The 22,550-nt window shown below is 46.5% G+C and overlaps 1 protein-coding gene across 18 annotated transcripts in view; it reads right to left on the reverse strand.

The window, feature by feature from the left end:
- Nucleotides 1–22,550, reverse strand: part of PLEKHA7 (pleckstrin homology domain containing A7) — a 213,554-nt gene that overhangs the window by 43,938 nt on the left and 147,066 nt on the right. For all 18 annotated transcript variants that reach the window (XR_009345313.1, XM_059137273.1, XM_059137261.1 and 15 more), the window contains 2 exons: nucleotides 18,122–18,297; nucleotides 5,250–5,720 (listed from right to left, as the gene is read on the reverse strand). Coding sequence is in view for 17 of the 18 variants with exons in the window: in XM_059137273.1 (XP_058993256.1) it covers nucleotides 5,250–5,720; nucleotides 18,122–18,297 (647 nt within the window). In the remaining variant the exon portion in view is untranslated. The remainder of the gene's footprint in view (nucleotides 1–5,249; nucleotides 5,721–18,121; nucleotides 18,298–22,550) is intronic.

The raw sequence follows: 22,550 nt of genomic DNA on the forward strand, positions 1-22,550 counted from the left end.
GCACAGTCTGAATCATACAAAGCACAGCCATCCCTCTTCTGTATTTTCAAAAGTTGGGAGGCTCCTTCATTAAGCAGCCAGATCTACTTACTACTTGACTATAAGGAAATACAAATGTACTATTAAGATAAATAAACAGCAATTCTGAGAATGCAAGATGCAGTCCTTTCCAGATATAAGTGAATGATCAGAGACTGTGCACTTCACTTACTCACAGACAGCTTTCTTCTCAAAAGGGTGTCTTCAAGTCCTCACTTTTTTCTTTCAGCCCATTGAGATCTGCTTCTATCACTAGACTGAAGTTCCTCTCGCTGTGCACTCAGTGACCTCCAAGGCCAATGAACTGTTTTCATCTACAGACCTCATGTCACCTTGCCCCTCAGACAAGAAAGGCTCAAACTTCCAGCTCAGATGCAAGGAAAGTCCAACACTTTTCCCAGCCCTGTCATCTACTTTGCAACTGACTCATCATGCTTTAGCTCGCCTGGGTGCCCCGGAGCCCCAAGCACAGGCCCGTGGGTGTAGTAGAGTAACACAGGCTTGTGGGCTGCCAGAAGCAGTTAGGTAGAGACATTTCAACCAACAGCTTACAACTGCATTATCAGTCACACAGCTTTTGAAAGTTCTTTCTGCGCCCCTGCCACAAACGGTTTCTCACTGGCCATGTGACCTTTTCTGATTTCTTCCTGTCCTCCTCTCCCCATACTGTGCTCCTAACCTAACTTGAAAATCCTAGCTCCACTCAGAAGAATGGGTCATGTCTGCCCATGTAAGCCCATTAAGGCGTTCAGTGGAACCCAAATCCCCAGTGACTGAGCAAAAGACAGCAGAGATCTTAAGGTTCCAGATACTCTTTCAGTGGCTCCCAGCCTCCTTAGAAGGCACCAACCCAAGGAGAAGTCCTCATTCCCAGCACAAACCAGACTCCTTCTAAACGAAACTCCCTCCCTCACACTCTAGTTCCCTGGTCCCCAACCCCCACCCCTGCACCCATCTCCGGTTCACTGCCTTCACAGACACTGCTTTTGTCCACCCCTTAGGCTGGAGGCCTCAGCGTTCCACCTTTGGCCCTCTGCTATGGCTCACTCTGAGCTAGGGATTCTCCAGCCTGGATGCACATCAGAATCCTAGGGCGGGCAGGGAGGGGTAAAACTCCTGACCTCCAGGCTATACCACGTCTACCTACTAACCAAGCCCAAGTCAAACTGTTCAATGTCAGCTATGGCCCTCCTCACCTTCCCAGCCTCGATGAAGCAGTTTACCAAGTTTCGTACCTACCCAGCCTCAACATCTGTGTATCCTACCCACCCTCCTCCGAAGACTCATCATCTTCACTGCTTCGGTTTGGGTCCTCCCCACCTCCTACCCAAGCTAGGACTACCTTGTTATACTCGATCATTACCTCTTTCCAGACCCTTCTCCATCTTGACCACCTTCCGTGTGGTCACTGGAGCAAGGAGTTAACCTGAAACAGTAGTTCTCGGTGCTGGACTCAATGTTAGTTCTCCGGTGGACAAACTAGGACACTTTGGAGGGCAATTTTGTAATAACCCTCATAATTAAAATGCCATATAGCCTCTGACCCGGTCGCTCCACTTCAAGGAATCTGTTCTCTAAGTACACGCGCACTCGTACGCAGAGACAATGAGGCTGGGATAGTCACTGGAGCATGGTTTGTAATAGCAAATGTTTGTAACCAACCTCACCGTCCATCAACAGTGAATGGTATAAATACCGCTACAGATGCATACGATGGACTGCTCTGCTTATTTCAAATTAATGATGTATGTCTGTATGTGCTGACATGGAAAGACAGCCAGAGTACATTCAGATATTTGCATACAGACTTGCGTATATACTGATACATCAAGGGAAAAAAGCAAGCTGAAGGACAGGGTTAATTTTTCTTTAACAAGGTGGTTGGTCTTTAGGGAGTGAAAGTAGGTTTCCAAAATAAAGTAGAAGGACCCTTGTTTTTCAGTATTTATCTTTGGTATTTGGATTTATTTATTTACTTACTTTGTGAGTGGATTACTGATTATTTGGGGATACTGAGAAAAGGGAGATTTAGACATGTAGCTATGAATCTGGTGATGAAATTATAATCTGTACAAAGAAAACTAAGTAAACCACAAGCATGAAAATTATCAACATCAGAAAACAAAAAAATTGGGGCGCCTGGGTGGCTCAGTGGGTTAAGCCGCTGCCTTCGGCTCAGGTCATGATCTCAGGGTCCTGGGATCAAGTCGAGCATCGGGCTCTCTGCTCAGCAGGGAGCCTGCTTCACTCTCTCTCTCTGCCTGCCTCTCCATCTACTTGTGATTTCTCTCTGTCAAATAAATACATAAAATCTTTAAAAAAAAAAAATTGTTCAACAAAGTAAATTTAATTACAGTACATTATGGCCCAGCAGTGAATATTCATATTGTCATAATAATATAAAAACTAACTAGTGATCTGTATAAAAATGATGCTATATTGTGAAGCCAGGATAAGGATAAGTGTATGTCTATTGGAAAGGTACAGCAGGGAACAAGAGACTTCAATCTTTATCTTCTAGAGTAAAATGTCTATTGATAACTAAAATTAAAAAATCAAGAAGGAGCAGTATAAGAATCTTACTTGAAAATACAGAAATTAATTGGTAAAACTGCTGAAAGAATTGAAGGTGGCTGCCTCAAAGGGACAGAAATCAGGCGTAGGGACAGATGGGGGCCATACTACTTAAATCCTTAAATTACGTGCATACATTAATAAAAAAAAAAAAAAAACTTTTAAGAGTAAGAGTAAGGAATCACTAAAAACTACCATTCGCATTATGGGCAGGGCACATCAGAATCACCTGGCAGATTTCTTCACAGTATACATGGACCTGCTGTTTTGGAGCTGGCATGTAGTTAGGTCTGTCCAGGCCACAAAATCTCCCCAGGTGTCCCGATGCCTCTTTCCCGCCAATACCCTTCAGACCATCGATGACTTTCACAGGCCTCCAAGACTAAATCCAAACTCTTTAGAAAGAAATACAGGCTTATCTGAGCTAAACCCTTAGCTTTCCTACCTTCCCCTCGTTCTGATTTCTCCTGCTTTTACCTCCCCTTGCCTGCCCATATTGACTACAGTTCCTAGCACGTGTGACCTGTAAGAGAAAATAGCCAACTTATCATGGGTAGCTTCTCTCTGACCACACTGTCTCCTCTGCCAGATCCCCTTCTGCTGCTAACTCCCAAGTGCTGAGGTGCCATTAATGTGGTGACTGCTCCCAACCAGAACTCAAACCCCAACACCATGATCCATACCCAACTGTCTACTTGACATCTTCCCCTGGATAGCTAACAGGCTTCTCAAACTTACTGTCCAGGGTGCCTGGGTGGCTCAGCTGGTTAAGCAACTGCCTCCGGCTCAGGTCATGACCCCAGAGTCCCATGATCAAGTCCTACATCAGGCTCTGCTCCCAGCTCTGAGGGGAGTCTTCTCCCTCTGACCTTCTCCCCTGTAATGCTCTCTCTCACTCTCTCTCTCAAATAAATAAATAAAATCTTAAAAAAACAAACAAACAAACAAACAAAAAAACACCTACTGTCCCAAAAGGAACACTGACTTCCCCGGGTCTTCCTCCTAAGCCTTCCCTGTCTCAGCAACCACCTGGTTGTTCAAGTCAAAACTCTAGGGATCATCCTTGTTCCTCCCTTTCTCTCATCTTGAGCATCCAACTCATTAACAAACTTTGTTGTTTCAACCTCCAAAATGGATCTCAAATCTTTCTCCTTCCACTGTTACCATCCTGGACTACTGCAACAGCATCTTCCCTGGGCTCTTCTTCCTGAATTATTAATCAGATTACATCACTTACCTGCTTAAAACTTTCCAGTGGCTTCTCCTATTGTTTTTTCAAATAAAATCCAAATTGTTTTACCTTGGAGTAGGAGACCTACATGATATAATGCCTGCTAGCTTTCCAACCTCATTCAGCAGTGAGGGCACTTAGAGTCACCTTCCAGGGGTGGGTCTACCTAGCCCAGCACCAAGAATAGAAGCTTCTCTCCCCTGTGTCTCTGGGAGGTAGCTTTCTGTTTTTAAGAAGACACAAAATTTGAACTGGCATTGACACCCGGTCAGTCCTAGGGTGGGAATGGGAAGGTATCTTAGCTATGCCACCAAAAGCCTTCCTTTCCCTAGTCTGTCCCACAACAATGTCTACCAATTCACCGGGGGATTTCCACAGTAATTTCTATACTAACCATCTAAACTCACAACTGCCCACCTAGACCAGATTCAAGAGGTTACACAACCTGCATACACACAGCACACCCACACACCTGGAAAGAGGCCAAGGCTATTCCCTTAGGAGCACTTGTGCCTCCACAGCCCACAGGGGGAGTGTCTGGGCTCCACCAACAGGGACAATGTAGTATGGGTTTTAGAACACGTTTATCAGGCGGGTAAGTCTGTGGCAGACTTGGTCTGAGCTCTGGCACATCCACCGTAGCCCCTCTAGTCCCCGGGGAGCTTTCTGAAAGCACCAGAGCTTCGCTATCTCTTGTCCAGTCAGTGGCCAGTTTTAGAAGCCCAGGGATGATGAAACAATTTACTGTCTTCATAAGGAGGACAAAACACAGCGGCTTCTGGAGAAAATGGGGAAGCCGGTGACCCTGAATTTTTCATGCTCAGAAAAGTTCCCTTTTTAATCTAAAACTGTAATAAAATACAAACAGTGCTTTGCAAATAGCAAAAACTGCATGCCCCTACATAATTAAAAAACCACTTCTTGAAGGAATAGGTATGATAAAGCCTACTGTCAACAGTGCCTAAGCACTTCTCTGTGCGCCTGGAATTGAAAATGGATCTGTATTTACTTTATTCTCTGCCAATATTTCCGGGATGCAGAGAAGGAGTGCAGTAAGAGGAGATCAGCGACTATCGACAGACTGTCTCAAGGCACACGCGCTGGGGAACCAAGAAGCCCCCTGAAATATTCTCAGACAGGCTTGGGAGGTTCACAGACCCGGGTTTGCACTCTGGCTTTGCCTCTTACTGCCTGGCTTGGGCAGGTTCCTTCACTTCTCCAAGCCTGCGTTTCTTTGTCTATAACTTGGGGATATCACCCTACCCTTGCAGGGTTGTTACATACGGAGCTAGCGGAGGTGGAGAGTTTAAGGCCAGCATTTCTGCAGCACGTGCTGGGAAATGATAGCTCCTATTGCTATGTTATTATGCTCACAAGTAGCTGCCATCCTGAGTCCATTACTGACCTCCTGCCGTCCCCCTTCTGGGCTTTTGCCCAGTGCTCCACCTGGGCCAGGCTGCTCTTCCTCTGGCTGTGCTTTTCAGTGTTGTTGCTGGGAGGAAAGGCCCGTTGATACCCGCCGGTCCCATTCTGCTCTCCTGGGCCATACATGCCGGGCAGCACCCCGTTCTTCTCTGCCCGCTGGGGCTGTGCTTGCTGGCCTCTCAGACCACCAGGTAAGTCCACGAACAAGGCATCCTCCTCAGCCGGCGAGTACGGGGACCTGGCCTTGCTCCTGTCCCGCGTGCTCTCCAGTGGGTCCCTCTGGGAACGGTACCGTTCTTCCTCTTGCTCCCGCCTCTCAAAGCCAAAGGAATCCTCATGACTTCGATGAGGACAATCCCTCGCATGTCCAGGTCCCACGCGGCCACACTCTCGACAGGACTCTGTGTGGTTGGCTTGGGGGACCGCCTGCCGCTCTACCTTCTCCACGTCCCTGCAATGACAGAGGCACATTTAGCCCATTCCAGACAGCCCCACAGGCAGCCAAGACTCCCTGAAGAACACACTCTATACGCGAATTTCCTCCAGGACTTTGCATGGGCAGTTCCATCCACCTGGAATGACTTTCACACCTAGTCCCTCATTCTTCCTGCCTAACTTCTATTCCTTCTTGCCTAACTGCTATTCCTTCTATTCTACCTGGCCTACGTGTTAGTTACCTTCCCCAGGAAGCCACTCCAGTCACATATTCCCAGTCTAGATGGGGAACTTAGCTGACTCCACTCTCACATTACTCACACTGGACCATAATTGAGTTTATTCATCTAATGCCCAAGTAGACCAGGAGTTCCCTGAGGCCAGAGCCCCATCTGGCCAATTATGATATGCCCAGAACTTCTGTGCAATGACTGGTAAAGCGTAAGTACTTTATAAATACTCTTTAACAAGTAAATGATATATGTGACAATCTCATGCTTTCCTTTTTGCTCCTTGTTCAGCTGTCCGTTTGAGGCAGTTCAGCTTGGATAAAAGGCGCCTGAGCCCAGGGTCTCTCCCACTGGCATCTAGCATAGCCCAGAGGACAATTAGAGCACAATTAACATTCTCCCAATATGCTGAGCAGAGAACAGGCTCAGCAACCTTTTTATATGACTTCTTATCTAGAGCTCAAACAGGAACCCATGAGAACACAACAATCTTCTGAAGTATTACTAGTCGGATTTTAGAAATAAGGAAACTGAGGCACAGAGAAGATAAATGATTTTCCCAAGACTATAGTGTTGCAGACCCCATGTAGTTCCCACTGCCTCTCCATGTGTGCCCATGGCCTACGTACACGCAGACCTAGAAACTGCAAAGGAGAATGGAGTGGGGGTCATCAGTCAGGATGTGAACGGAGGCTGGAGGAAGAACTTCGGGGGCATCAAGTAGGGCTCCTTTTTTGTGGCCTGTCTCCTCCTGTAAAACCTTTCTACCCTACCCACCTTCCTTGGGGCAGGATCCTCGTTATGTCTACATCCCCATTACTTGATAACAGGGACAGAGCAGCCGCTCCATAGGCTTTGCAGAATTTAGACTGGGGAAGAAGGAGAATGCACTCCAGCCTAGCCCAGAAAATTACCAAGGATCCTTGGCTGGGGTAGCCAGTTTCCTTGATAAAAAGGTCCTGGCCTTGATCTCCATCACTCCTCAGATGGCCAAGTGCTCCATTTCAACATGAAAGCATACAGTGAAAATGCTGCTGCATTGACATCTTTGTGGCCACACACCAGGCATTCTTACAGCAACCTAGGAACCTCAGCTACCAATAATCAAGCGCAGACTCAGGGCTGAATCAATCCAGTCTGGGAGACAGTTAAAATACCAATGTAAAGTAACAATATAACACCTAAGGAAAGCAATCACACATCTCACCGTCCACATACTCTCCTGACCATCCATGAAAATATAAAGCTCTGTTTAAAAAAAAAAAAAAATCAATTTCAGCATTTCAATTTTCATTTGGGGATTACCTCCCCCACTCCCAGTCCATATGGTTTGGGTGCTGCTGACTCTACTAGTCCCTGTCCAGCTGAGGCCCAGTCTCAGTGACTAGTTCGGCTAGTTGGGCTGAAGCATCACATCACCGATCCCAAGACAGGCAGAATTAGTTCTGGGGCTTTGGCTGGAGCGGGTCTTGAGCTGCTATAACTATATGGGAATCAGCTATTTGAGAATGAAACCAACAGCAAGGAAAGCAGATGGAAAGAAACAGAATCCTAAAAATTCTGAGATTTAGCCATACCTAAACCAGATATATCCTTGGACTTTTTGGTTGTGAACCAATAAATTCTCTTTCTCACTTAAGTTAGTCTGAGTTTGTTCTCGGTTACTCTTAGCGGATGGAGTCCTGTTACATCATTTTATAATGACATATTCAGATTGTGATCTCTGAGGGCCCTTCCATTCTATAAGCTCCAGCAGTGGGAATATCTGGGAAATATTCAGGGGCTATACTTTAAGAAAAAGCAATTCTTACTGTATGTTCATTAAGGGACAACTCTTTTCCAGTGCACATTATAGGTTTTAACTTTGTTGTCCTTTCTTCCTTTAATCCTCCATAACTGCATCAGTGTAACCCCAACCAGTAGCCTTCAGGTTGCCTAAGTTGCCCTTTATCTTCTTTACTGTTTCTCACACTCGGTGGGGGGACCCCCCCCCCCCCCGGTGATCTGTGCTAATGCTGTCACCTCAAGGACTAGAGCTCTGGCTGCCCTCAGGGTCACACACCAGCCAAGTCACCGAAGCTTGATAACCTGGTTACTCCAATTGCGAGACCTAAGTAACTGTCTCTCTTTGTTATTTCCACCCTAACGAAATAACCAGGCTGTGAAACAACCATGCCACCTGCATAAATGACATTAGAACTTAAAGGAAAAAGGGGTTTCCTCAACTCCAGAAATCAAGGAGTGTGGGTATGATGCCTCAGCCCAACCAACCGTAATACGGATTTTCCTTTCTTTACCAATCAACCTTCATGGATTTACTGAGCAACTATCTATCCCCACTGGGGCAGGTACTTGGAGGTATAAGAAGGTAGCAGAGAAAATGGTCCCTGCCATCAAAGCCAGACAACCCTAGAGCCTGATTTAATCATGGTAGGCACATTTACTACTAATCTCATCAAGTGATCCCAAATTGGGGAGGTTTCTAGTCTTTTCTCACCGTGGAGCTAATTTATAATTATAAACCTTAGTCTTTACTCTTTGTGGACATACAATGTATACACGCTCACATGTGTTAGTACATCCTGGTGATAAAGTTGATAGAGAATGACCAATCCTTTTGTCAGATTAACACCACCATTTACTGCAGAATAAGCCTCAAAGACAGTGGCTTAAAGCATGGTAGTCTGCTTGCCACCTGGCAGCCTTCTAGGCCCTCAAACCTGGGATTATGAACAGCTCTTGGTCTCTTGACTGCTGGGACTTTGTGCTCAAAAGATGCCTTTGTGCTCAAAATAACCCAGGCTATGGCTGTAGGTAAGAAAGATAAAGGTAATGTCCTCTACTCCCCCACCTTAACTGACTTAAACAGTTAACTTACTAAGATATATGATTTAAGGAAAAATGTTTTCTGGTTTTCCCCCATCTCCCTGCATTCCCTACAATTTTAACAGCCAACCTCTCAAATCAGGAGATCTGTCACAAAATAGATTTGCAATGCTCCATTTAGCACAATGGTGGGAAAGAATGAAGCACCTCTCAGCTCTCAATGACTGTATCATTCAGAGAAGTTGGCTATGCAGGGCACACATGTTTAGCTAAGGTGACACAAGCCCTTCCAATGCAGGTCACTACTATTATTGTGAGCACTGGACTCAGTGACTCTTCAAAGTCACAAGGAATTCTTGGCATTCGGTGACCACTGTTGGCCAAATGTGTTGAACCCAGTGCCGGTGAAACCCGGTTTCAAGGGTTGGTTCCACACAATGCAAGCTGGGTGACCTTGAGTAAGTCTCTGACTTCTCTAGTTTCATGTTTCTTACCTGCAAAATGGGGATAACAACCTCTGTTTCATTGGACTGTAGTGAGAACTAAAGGAGACAGTGCACAGAAAGAGCACAGCACAGTGCCTGACACACAGCGTGCCCTCAAACACACATGCACTGACTACCCAATACCTATTCTGTTCCTCTTCCTTGACACCATACTTTCTAAGTGGCAATGTGTCCAGCAAAAAGTGACATTTCCCAACCTCCTCTGGAGCTGAGGGTGACCACGTGACTTAGATCTGGCCAAGAAGATGTTAAGATGTATACAGAAATTGCTGGGTGGGTCTTCCAGGAAAGTCTAAAAGAAGTCACACTTAGCTGGCTTAGCTAACCCTCTCCTTCTTCTGCCTGGAATTTAGATTCCAAGGTGACAATAGTACAGATAAAAGCTACCTGCTAAAACCTGGGTAGAAAGTGAGAAAGAGCCTGGATCCCTGCTAGCTTCACGGAGATACTGTACCAGCCTGGATTCGTGTTATGTGAGGAAAGGGAAACCCAGTTTGATGATGCTGTCCTAAGTTAGGTTGCTCTATTACAAGCAATCAGACACAATCCCTAACCTGTTACAAGGTTATTAGCAGAGATTGGGTCCCTCCATTTTTAGCACATTACGGCAATCTCTGTGTCTGCTTAGAACATATTCTTTTTTTTTCAAAGATTTTATTTATTTATTTGATAGGCAAAGGTCACAAGTAGTCAGAGAGGCAGGCAGAGAGAGAGGAGGAAGCAGACTCCCTGCTGATTAGAGAGGACAGTGTGGGGCTCGATCCCAGGACCCTGAGAGCATGACCTAAGCCAAAGGCAGAGGCTTTAACCCACTGAGCCACCCAGGCGCCCCGAACATATTCTTTAAAAAAAAAAAGATTTTATTTATTTATTTGACAGAGAGAGACACAGTGAGAGATGGAACACAAGGAGGGGGAGTGGGAGAGGGAGAAGCAGGCTTCCCGCTGAGCAGGGAACCTGATGCAGGGCTCCATCCCAGGACCTTGGGATCATGACCTGAGCCTAAGGCAGGCACTTAACCAACTGAGCCACGCAGTGCCCCTGCTTAGAACATATTCTTGTCTCTTCCTGCAAGTGAGAAAGCACTCACCTCAGACTGGGGATACTTTTCTCTTCTTCATTTTCTTCACAGGGAACTTAGAAGTTAACAGATCATACCAAGCACGGATTATTATTTTATTCGCATCTAAACCCTTTATCCCACCAGGAAATAAGAACTACTCTTTCCTTCTATCTTAATATTAAGCACATGCACACACCATACACATGAACTCTTATTCAAAGACTTGGGTGGGAAGACGAATGACAGCGTGCAGGGCCTTGGTTGGACTTTGGTCCAGTGGCAGATAAAACCCTACCATCAAGATCCCACTAGAGGATCCCTTCCGACTCTCTACACCTAAATGACCAAACTAGGAATTCAAGAACCAAGGGACAGGCCACGGATATTCTTAGAGAGTTTAGTCTGAACCAGATTAGGTAGCAGAAGTCCTGCCCTGCGCAGCCTGTGTTGACAGAAGCTGGGTCCTAAGCATTGTCCCTAGTCTCAGGAGGACAGTGGGCTCAATAGTCAGAACTGACCCTAGGCACGGTCTGTAGACTTGTACAAAAAGCTGAAGAGAAAGGGGCCCAAAGTATCTTGGGAGTCTATGGCAGGTTTGGTCACTTAAATTAGTCCCTAGCATTTAAGGAAGGAAATGGCTGGAGGGAAATAGAGACAGGAGGCTGTTTCTCCTCTCCCCCAGAGTTAAATAGGGCAGTCCCCCTGGGAGTGGAGCAGATATCTGGCTCCCTTTCATAGGCTATTCTAAATTAACAATAGAGGGCTTTACCGCTCTGACGACACGCTCCCCAGTTCTCCAGGCTGTCCTCTCCACAAGAAGAGCAGGGTAAAAGATTAAATGGAACACCAGACTGCCAAGCTGAGGTGCCTCTTGCCTCAGAGAAGTAGCTACTGGCAAAGTCCCTTGTGAAATTTTAAGGATGGACACATCAGATAAAGGAGGTCTGGTCCCTCCAGGTCTCCTTGCTCTAGCCAACTTCACTCACCTCCCGTCTCCCTTACAGCAGTCACAGTGGCAGGTCATTCATTTTTTTGTGGCTAATGACTAGTTGTTATTACCATATGCTGGGTTCTAATATGTGCCAGGAACTTGACAGAGACCATCTCTAATCCCTACAACAATTCTGCAAGGTCAGTACTGTCAAGCCCAGAGCGGCTGAGGGCATTCAGTAAGCACCAGATTACCTACTACAAATGGTCTCTACGAAAGAATGGGGACAGTGGCAACAGCAGTCATCACGGAGCACTCACGAAATGCAAAACCCTGAGCTAATAAACAAGTTAAATATATTACCTCCTCTTATCATTGTACAATCCTCCAAGGCTAGAGATATTATTCATCTTTCATTATAGGTAATAAAAGTGAAGCTCTAAGAGGTTAACTACCTTGCCTTGAGTCACGTAACCAGTGACATAAGCAGGATTCAAACCCCATCTGATCTGACTCCAAAGCCCTGCACCTGGTTGAAAACATCCCCTTAAATTACTTCTGCTCAGGGCCCAAGGGGCTTGTCCAACCTCAGCTGTTCCTGCTACCCTTTACTCAAAATGACCTGGTTGGGAACGCCAAATATTCAGTTCTCTGAAGACAGTGCAGATAGCCAGCACTGTATGGGCCATTTCTGAGGAGGATGAGTCCCCACATGTCAATCCCACAATATCGGTCAGATCACTCTGAAACACCCCAAGTCCTTATTTGAACACCTAACAGGTAGAGGTTTTACAGCTGTTTTGTTCATCCATCCATCCACCCACCTGCCCAGCCAGCCAAACAGCCACGCATCCATCCATTAACTGATCGCTTACTATGTGCCATTGCTCCATTTTCAAGGAGTTTATAAACGACTAGCGTTGACAATGAGAAAGCAGGCCAACAGAACTTGAGCATGAAAGTGCTGTGCAAAAGGAAGGATAAGCTGGGGCATCTAACACTCTGAAGGGTCAGGGAAGGAGGAAATAATACCTAGGCTAAGGCCCGAAGGATGCACTGACGTTTTCCTAATAAGGCTAAGGGCTGGGGGAGCAGAGGAGCAAGGCCCAGTTGGATCCTGGGGCCTTATGAGATGGACCATGGACCTCCATCTCTCACCCAGTTCCCATCACAGCCTATTCTCCCCCTTGCTCTCTGAGATGCAGCCACCCTGTTTCTTGAATAAACCAAGCTCATTCTTGCCTCAGGGTGTTTGAAAGTGCCATTCCTTCTGCTTAAAGCCCTCTGCCTCAGCCTCATTTATCAGCTGGGCCTCTCCTCCTATCTTTCCTGACCATCCAAACAACAGTGGCTACTCCCTGCCCCCCTGTCCCTCTCATCCCATCACCATATTTTACTGCCTTCATGCATGGATCATGACAGAAAATCGTCTTGTTGTCTACATGTTTATGATCTGTCTCCACCATCCCTTCCCAAGAATGCATGGGACTTCACCTCTTTGTTTGAACACAGCTGTATTTCTCAGCATCTTTAACAGCGTCTGATGCACAATATGCTGTCAATAAAATCCTTGTAGAATAAAAGACTAAACAGATGAACACATGCACAAAGGCACCTAATTCAAGTTCAGTACGGCTGGGGCACAGAGAATGGGGAATAGCAACACATGAGCCAAAGGTGTCATTGGGACCAGACCCATGCAGTGCTCAAAATCCCTGAGGATTACTCCAAAAGTGATTAGACTCTTAAGTTCCTCCAGTCCAGGAGGACTACAAGACAGGACTACAGTTACACAGAGACCAGAGAGGTTTGGAAAGAGTAAAGAGGTACGTTGTCTTCGAATAGGCCCTCCTGTCTGAGCTGCTTGTCAGTTTTTTGAGCTGTAAAGGCAAGCTGACCTCCTTGCTTACTGCTTTAACTTGCTGGAGAGGAAAAAACATCTTCAGACACGAGACAAAAAAAACAGTCCAATGCAGGGGAGTTGGGAGGAGAGATTTCAAGACAGTCCAAAGTCCGGGAAGTGGAAGAACATGGAAATGGGGGAAAGAAATTATGAACAGAAGGAGCTAACAAGCAGGCTCTGGCAGCACTGAACAGTAGCCCTTCTGGCGTGTGGAACGGGATCTTAAGAATACGTGGATGAGGGGCACCTGGGTGATTCTGTCATGAAGCCTCTGCCTTTGGCTCAGGTCATGATCCCAGGGTCCTGGGATTGAGCCCCACATCAGGCTCCCTGCTCAGAAGGAAGCCTGCTTCTCCCACTCCCACTCCCTCTGCTTGTGTTCCCTCTCTTGCAGTCTGTCAAATAAATAAAATAAAATCTTAAAAAAAGAAGAATACATAAATGAATTTCTATCAAGAGACTCTGAAGCCCGTGTAGGAAGCAAAGGGATAAAGTCAGGAGTCGCAGCAGGGGTGCTCAGCTCTGCTCCTGAGTCAGGGGAACAAGGTGGGAAGAGGCTGGAGCAGGAAGGAGGGGAGGGGCAGGTGGAGGGATGACGGCTAGAGCTTGGGCAGAAGAGAACCACAACTCACACTGCTGTGGGATGACTACATCCCAATAAGGGAGAGAGTGCAATTTGTCCCTAGAAGACTCCTCATCAATGTGATCCAGAGGATGAACAATGAGACTGGAAGGGTGTCAAGAAAAAAGAGCCCAGGACACTGTTAAACCAAACCCTATGGAGAGTAGCATATCTGCTATAAGGTATCTTAGGCATCTTATGAAGTAAGCACTTTATACATTCATTTTTTTTAAACACTCTATTTATTTGAAAGAGCATGTGTGTGTGAGAGAGAGAAAGCATGAGCAGAGGCAGAGGGAGAAGCAGACTCCCCACTGAGCAGGGAGCCTGATGTGGGGCTCCATCCCAAGACCTGAGCCAAAGGAAGATGCTTAACAGACTGAGCCACCCAGGTGCCCCTACATTCATTTATTTAACTTAACACTTAACACTTGTAATAGCCCTGTGGACTAAGGAAAACTGAGCTTTAATAAGCATACTTAATCTGTACAAGTGACTCAGCTAGAAAGTAGTAAAGCTGGGATTCGAACCCACAGTTATCTGACCTCAGACACTAAACTCGGGGAAGAAAATGAAAGATAAAAGAAACCGATACAGGAGAAAGTGAGGGGTGAATCAGCCGGCCTGGATGTTCATTGCCTGTGCCTCCTTTATCCCATCCCGGTGAGTCATTTCCCCTTCCTGTGCCCACAGTCCCAGCACTGACTTGGGCATTCACCCCTACCTCACCCTCAGTCCCTGGGGTCTGGCTCTCAGAAGTGAAGCACATATCCGGGCTTGTGCCAGTCGGCATGGGCATTCCCTGGCCACGGACATGGTGTAGGGTTAAAATGCCATCTAAGCCTGTCTAATCAGAACGGCTCTGAAGAAGACTCTGGCTCTTTCCTGCTGGACTTTTACCCCTGGATGACAGGACTCCAGGGCTCCAACAGCTACCTTGCCATCAGATCTAGGATCTTTCAGGGACCTCCATGTGCAGTTGAAGAATGAATCCAAACCAGAGGAGGCCAGAGCCTAGAGCCTGAGATAATGACTTCTAATATGGTCTGAGCCTTGAGCCTACCTGTTTCTAAAGCTAGACCTATCCTGAACTTTTCACTGAAGGTAACCAACGAATTGCTCTCTTTTTAAGATGAATTTAGGGGCACCTGGGTGGCTCAGTCAGTTAAGCGTCCACCTTTGACTCAGGTCATGATCCTGGATTCCCAGGATCAAGCCCAGCATCAGGGTCCCCGCTCAGTGGGGATTCTGCTTCTCCCTCTCTCTTTGCCCCTCCCCCTGCTCATGTTCTCTCATTCACTAAGTGAATGAAATCTTGGAAAAAAAAAAAAGATAAATTTGTCTGCATTTTCTGCTACCTTAATCAGGAGTCCTACTATATATACCACATACATAAAGCATCTGTCCATATGAATAAGATCAGAAGCATCTGGTGAGAATCAAGTTAGGCAGAGACTGATACATGACCACTGGGATCCCCCACTTAACACAGAGGGAGGTTTTCCACAGCAGATCACCAAACTGGAGGAGAAGGAAGATTTAGTACTATCTGATGAATAATTCTAACTAACCAAATGTCTGAACATCTTATTCTGGGAACATAGAACATTTAATAAGTCTGGATTTGCTTAGCTAACTATTTCATCTCTAAGAAAGCTAAAGGAAAATGTTATTCTGCCTTTATTCAGACTCAGAAGGTAAAACAAGTTGGGTTTTTGGTTTGTTTGTTTTTAAGGAAGGAATCTTGGGCGAGCATGATTATGGGATTTTAAGAATTTAGTAAGGGCATAATAAGAACAAAAGTTAAAAGTTCAGAGAAAATCTAGGGACAATAGCCTGAGACCCTAAAAGGAAAGGGAGGCAGTCCAACAGATAAGGGATGGAGCCTGTCTGAAACAGACTCTGGGGATAGTTAAGTACAACATCTTCAGTTAGGAAAAATTTAAAAAAAAAAAAAAGAAAGAAAGAAAGAAAAAGCCAAATCTCACCTAGCAAATTAATCCTGAATAGTTTGAGGCAGGCATCATTTTTCAATCACAGTACTCCTTCCTGTTAAGCCTGATTTCATTCTCATGGCTACCTTTGGCCCAGTGCCCTAGTCAGCCATGATGATCTGAGCAGAAATGGGACCCCACGAAAGAACCCATTTGCCACTGCTGGTCTAAAGGAGCCAGTACAATAACGGAGGCAGCTCTCGGAGCTCACGTTAGAAAAGGGCATGCACAAGAAGAGGAAGGTGGGGCACGAAATCAAGCACAGATGCACAGGCACAGTGGACGGGCCCACAGGAATGGCGGCAAGAACGGCAGAGTCTAGAAGGAGCTGAACTTCGCTTATTTAAAGCAAAGCAAAACAAAAACAAACTTTCTATTTTTCTAAGAATTAAAATGAAGGACAGGAGGGCTTTAAAAGAATACGAGACGTGGGTATCCTGCTTGGGGAAGATGATGCATATAAATAAAGCTGAATGCTTTAACTTCTGGATTTAGTTCCACATCTTCATCAAGAAGTATGATCTTCTCTGTAAAAAGGAAAACAACCTCAGTTATGAGAGACTGAAAGTCCAAGACCGGAAGGAAAATGGGAAAGGCCCCAGGCGTCAGCATCCCAGGGCCCTAAGGGAACACAGAAAAAGGCTCAAGAAACCTCTCAGGTGATTTCTGAAGAATCAAAGAGAATGGGAAAATGGCCAAAATATTAGAGACTGGCAAACAGCATCCTGATTTTCAAAAGAAGGGAAAATCAGATTCCATTCACCATAAGGCTGGACAGCCTACCACCAACCTAGAGGCTAAGCAGCATCCCTAACTGGGCAGATTTCACAGCACACAGGAAAGAAAGCACCAGAAAAAGGCAAATGGCTCAGCAGAAAAATGGGCAGAGGACAGGTACAGGCAGTTCACTGAAGGGGAAACAGAAGCCCCCAATAAACAGAAAAGATTTCCACCATCATGCAGATACACACTGAAATAACCAGATACTATTTTTTTTTAAGGTTTAATTTATTTATTTGACAAGAGAAGAGAGAGAGAGAGGGAACACAAGCAGGGGGTGTGGGAGGGGGAGAAGCAGGCTTCCCACTGAGCAGGGAGCCCGATGCGGAACTCGATCCCAGGACCCTGAGATCATGACCTGAGCCGAAAGCAGACGCTAAACCACTGAGCAACCCAGGCGTCCCTAACCAGATACTATTTATCTACACAGCAGCTCAGCAAAAAATTTAAAAGCTTGACAATATCAACTACTGGCAAAGATGTGGTGAGATGAGTACTCTTGTTAGGGGACTACACTACTTTCTTTAAAGGGCAACTTAGTATACTGATTTAAATTAGAAACACATTGTATTCTTACCCAGCAATCTGAAAGGCACACATGCAGAGGCCTGTAAAAGGCTTTTCATTACAGGACTATTTATAATGGTAAAAGTTGAGGAAAAAAATAAACCATCCAAGGCTGGGACCATTATGGTCCTATAAAATGCCATATACAACAGTCCAAAATAAAGCTGATACACACACACTGGTAAGGAAGGATTTGGGGGAGGGGGGGCGTTGACAAGCTAAAACACACCGAATAAAATCCACTTGCAGTCGCTGAAAAATCCTTCCTTTAGGTTGCTGGAGAACAACCTTTTCTTCTGAGGCCTCACTGACAGACCACAGTCAAAGGGGCCTCTAAGCAGAGCACAGTGTCCAGATAGTGAAATACAGGCCCATGCCAGAGGAGGACCAGCCAACGCACACCCTGACTTTTCCAGAGCTCTCCTACCTTCTCCGAGACCCGGACTCCACTCTTCGTCTTGCACTTTCTCTCAGGGAATTACCCACAGCCAACAGACTCAGGAATCTCAAGATCCTTGAGTGTACCCTTGGTTTGACCACCTGAGGGAAGGGGTAGCTGGAAGCCCCCTGGCTAGCCCCAGCAACATGGTGGGCAGTCTGAGGCACATTTTCAGTTTGGCAGATCTTTCTCATTTGTCTCTCTCTTGCCCAGTCTGGTGCCCCAAGACTGTCCCTCCTACCCCACAGCAGAGAAGGACAAATGAGAAACGTGCACACCGGGTTCCAAGGCTCCATATCCCAGGCAATCACCTCACCCTTCCAGGTCTTTGCATTTCTCTGCCCAATGCGGAGAGGACCAGATAACTTCTGGACGACCGTACCATGTAGGCATTCTCTTCCCAGAAGAAATTCATTGTTAATTAGGACCCCAAAGAAAGGGCAGTGCTTAATACGAGTGACTGAAAGGTGGAATTTGGGGCACCCAAATGTTCTTATTTGGGTCCCCATCCTAGTGTGTGTGAAGTACTCTGACGGGGACCTTCCATGGGACTGACCTCTTCAGCGATGATCGAGACAGCACCTGTGCGGCCTGGTTCATGGCCCGGACCCACGCATTCATGTCCTCCTGGGTGTCTGCACTGAAGTAGTAGGTCCTCATGCCCGACTGCTCAGCCTGAGAGCCCCCCGCGGAGCTGTTGTAGATGAGTGCTCGCATGCCCGTGTGCACAGCCTGTAAACAGGAGGTGGAAACCAGGTCAGAGAGGTCAGCACCTGTTTTACTTCCAGGAGCCGAAACAAGAAGACACTCCAGCCATGCTCTCCCCTCTTCCAGACTGAAAGCCCAGGCACCACCCAGCCTGTTCCCACACCTGGAAAACATTGCGGCGGGGTTCCCCTTTCCTAGTGCAGTCAGCCCCGGGGACAGCTGTGTCTGGTCCCCATGGTAAGGCCCTGCAGCTGTACCTGTTCCTATCTCTCTTACTCCTGGCTCAAGGAGGGGCCTACCGTCAAGGCATCTGTGAGAAAGAATTTCCAAAACCCTCATTCTGTAGAAGCAAACTCTCTGGAATCCCTGCTTGGGTTCTTCTGAAGTAAGCAGTTAGTGGAACTAAGCCAACAATCAGCAGCAATAGCAGGTGGCTTGGCGCAGGTACACGCTGGGTCTCCCAGCTTGGCCGTGAAATGTGACGTGCCCATCAGACCTGCTGCTCTTCTCTCTCTCCCCAAAGGCACAACAGAGTCTGCCATTCAACTGAAAATCCTTGTATGCCTACTATGCACTAGGAAGCCTCAAGGTGCATTCACATGTACCCTTGCAAAAAAAAAAAAAAAAAAAAATCCAAGAGGTACTGGAAATGACCACTGAAAAGCAGCCAGGATGAGTGCAACGAAGAGGCAAGGCCACCAGTTCCTCCCTCTGTGTTCTGAGAGGCAGGGGCCTGGCGTAACTTTTTAATGAAAAACCTCACCGAATCTGCATAGGATGCTTGTGTGAGGAGGAAGATCAGCAAAGGCGACCAGTGCCTCCTAGGTGTCTCCTGGGTACTTCCATGACTTTCATTTCATTTTAATCCCAATGGCTCTGAGGATCTCTATTACAAACGTGTCAAATGAAGGTCTGAGATGTTAAGTAACTTTCCCTGATCTCCATGCCCAGGAACAGATTCTACACAGCATTTAACATTACCTGGCATTATCTATTTTACACACAAGTTTGCATATCACTGGTCTCTTCCCTCCAGAATAGAAACTCCATGAGAGCAAGGACTTGTCTACTTTGTTCACTAAAGTATCCCCAGGAATAGTGCCTGGCACAGAGTTGGTGCTCAACAAATGTTTGTTGAATAAATGAAGAGTTGGGACCAGGATTTATTCCTAGGTCTATCTGACTCTGAGTCCGAGCTTCTCCATACAATGTTCCCGGATCCTACCCAGAAATTAGTAATGATTACACAGATCACTGGTCCAATAATCTGGATCCAGACTGAAAGGCAGTCAGAGAGCCATTCAGAGAAAGGGCCAGTCAGAGAAAACAAAATGAAAGAACCAATTAGGAGCTGGGAAATAGCATGCTTCTAGAATCACTAATGGTCATGGATGAAACCTCTCAGATGAGCTGTCAACATTGGCTTCTGCAACCCACACTAACACCTAGGTCCAAAATGCATATAAAATATGGGCCAGCTGGTGACACTGACATACCTGAATCTATCCAGCTAGTTCCAAGACAGTACAGACAAACAGCCTGCAGCTAAGAGTCCCTACAATGACCAGAGCAAACCTGATATCCTTCCTGGCATGTATAAGGGGCTAGTCACTGTCCCAGAAAAGATTCCTCCTGTTTTAGCAAGGTGGAGATAGGACAGTGAGAAAAGAATGAAAAGGAATGTGTTGTGTCTTATTAGGAGTCAAGAGAAAGTCCTGGAACAGTTCCCCTGGACAAGGACACCATAACTTCTCTGATACCTCCTCCCAGACCTTCTGCCCAGTTACAAAGAGTAGACACTCGCCCCACCAGACACGAGGCCATCCACAAGCATAAGGCATTCTCAAGGGTATGAGAGAGAAAGCAGGTCCCTACTATACTAGTGTTCTTAGAGCCAGGCTTGTCCGGGAAATCAACATGGGACATTCTTCAAACATGGGGCCGTGGGAGTTAGACCCATCGTTACAGAGTAGCTACACATGATCACAAACAACCTCTAACCAAATTGCCAATATGTGCTCTGTCCAGCTGCCCTTGGTTCTGAAGAACAAATTCCTAACTACATTCTCCCTGTGCTTGGGCGTAAAAGACATACTAACTGTAAAAGTGAGAAGTACAGGGAGTCGGCCCCATGACCCAAGTCCAAAGTGCACTGAGTCTGAGGAAGATGCCAGAGCCTAGATGATGAGAAGTCTTCTCAACCCTTCCCTAGTCTCATCTCAAAGATGCTCCCTTCCCTTCTGCTCTCTGCTTTCCAATTAACACAGTCCTCCTAGGCAAGTTTGCATGACCGAAGAGAAAAGTTTAGGCTATGCCTAAAGGAAATGAGGGTATAAGCAAGGAAGATTTTACCTCAAAAACTTAAGGCTCCTAGGACAAGACTGCTTTCTTGGCCTTTAGGACTCTGGTCTTGATCCAGCACTAGGGAAAGAAACTGGAATGCTCATACCTCATGCTCCCAGCATCAGCCTTTAGAACACAGAGGCCAAGGCCAGGGCCCATCAACTGACTGATTCATTCTCTAACTCATTCATTTAACAATTATTTATCATTAACTGTTTATGTGAAAGGCACTATACCAGAAGGAACAGCCTTAATCCAGGTCCAGACAGTTTGCAGTCACGTAGAAAGACTACAAATACCTACAATTGTAGTAAGTGTCACCAAGAAGCTGAGGAGGCTGTGAGAGGACTGCTGGGGACCCTGGCTGGCCCTGGAGAAGGACCTACCTACGGGAGTGACATTTAAGCTACCCTCTACATTGCAAGCAGATATTCTAGTAGAAGTAGCACAGAGCGATATGTGGGACCCCAAAGTGGACAAGGGTATGACATGTTCGAGGATGAAACCAGCATGCCTGGCAAGGAGGAAAAGAGACAGCAGGGCGAGGTGAAGCTACTGGAGTTGGCAGTGCCAGGTCACCAGGGCCTTGGAGTCATGTTAGGGTTTTGTCTCGTGTACAAGAGCAAGGAGATGCTATTAAAGGGTTTGGGCAAAGGACTGGGGAAATCAGATTCTTGTCTGGAAAAAACACTCTGGCTGCAGTATGAAGAGGTGAGAGCCAGGCTGGGGCAGATGAGATTGGGGGCAGGAGACCATTACAGGAGTACAGGTGAGAGATGGTGGTAGGGGCTGAGAAGGAGATCGCCCTGAGGCTGGACAAAGGTAGCAGATAATATCAGCAGGAGCTGGGAATGGACTGGACATGAGAGCTGAGAACAGCAACTGTCAAGGATAAGACTGTGAGATTTATGACTTACAAAGACTATGGTGCCCGTTTGCTGACATTAAGAAGGAACTCCTCATGCCCAACCTTTGGGCTGACTGTGAGCAGCACACTGAACTGGGTAGGAGCTCAGGCCCTCGACTCAGCCTGATGTGCATGGTGAACCTGCCTCTTACCCCAGGGCATCTCTGGACCAGCGGCTCAACCTCCCCAGGCCTCTGTTTCCACACCTCTAAAATGGGACTGAGAGTGATGATGGTGTTTACCATTTAAGGCTAAGTGAGCATTAAATGAGATAACGCATATATGGAACTTACAGCACCGCCTACCATTTTTTAGGCTCAAAAGATATGTTAGTTGAGGTTATTGTAGGGCCAGTCACTTGAACAATCTAAGCTGACTGACTGAACTTTCTAGAAACGTTGAGAAGACTCTTCTCTGTCTTCTCCCCATTGTTAATATACAGAGAACAAAACAGGAATTACAAGGAAGCCTGAACTTGGGAAGCCTAAGTAGAGTCACTCAACGGCGACTTCACTATAAATGACTGCTCTGTGTGGTCTCTGTCTACAGAATGGGACAGCTCCATCTGCCCAGGCAGAACTGGCTGATGGGCTTGCCTTCCTGGTGAATACTCCAACAGGTAAATCAACCACCCGCACTGCAGTATTCTAAGAGGTGCACACATACAGAAGAATGGCACCTAAACTGTCCAGAGGGCTCTAGGAAGGCTCCTGAAGGAGGTAACCCCCAAACAGAGGCCTGAAGGACCAGTAAGAGTTGGGGAAAGACATTCTGGGCTATGGTTGAAGCTCAGGCACAGGCCTGTGGGCAAGAATGCTCTGGGGCCCCAGGCAACTATCCGTGGCTGGAGGGAATGTCTTAAGCTGGGAGTGGCTACAAATGGGGCTATATAGATAGGCTGGGGCTGGTAAACCAAGACCAGGCTTTTTCCTGCAGGAAATGGGGAAACCACTGGACGGGTTTATGGTGGGAGCAGAGCCTAAACAGATGTGCAACTCAGAAACAGTCTGGAGGATGGGCTGGAGGC

The sequence above is a fragment of the Mustela lutreola genome, chromosome 1 (assembly GCF_030435805.1).
Source record: "Mustela lutreola isolate mMusLut2 chromosome 1, mMusLut2.pri, whole genome shotgun sequence".
NCBI lineage: Eukaryota > Metazoa > Chordata > Mammalia > Carnivora > Mustelidae > Mustela > Mustela lutreola.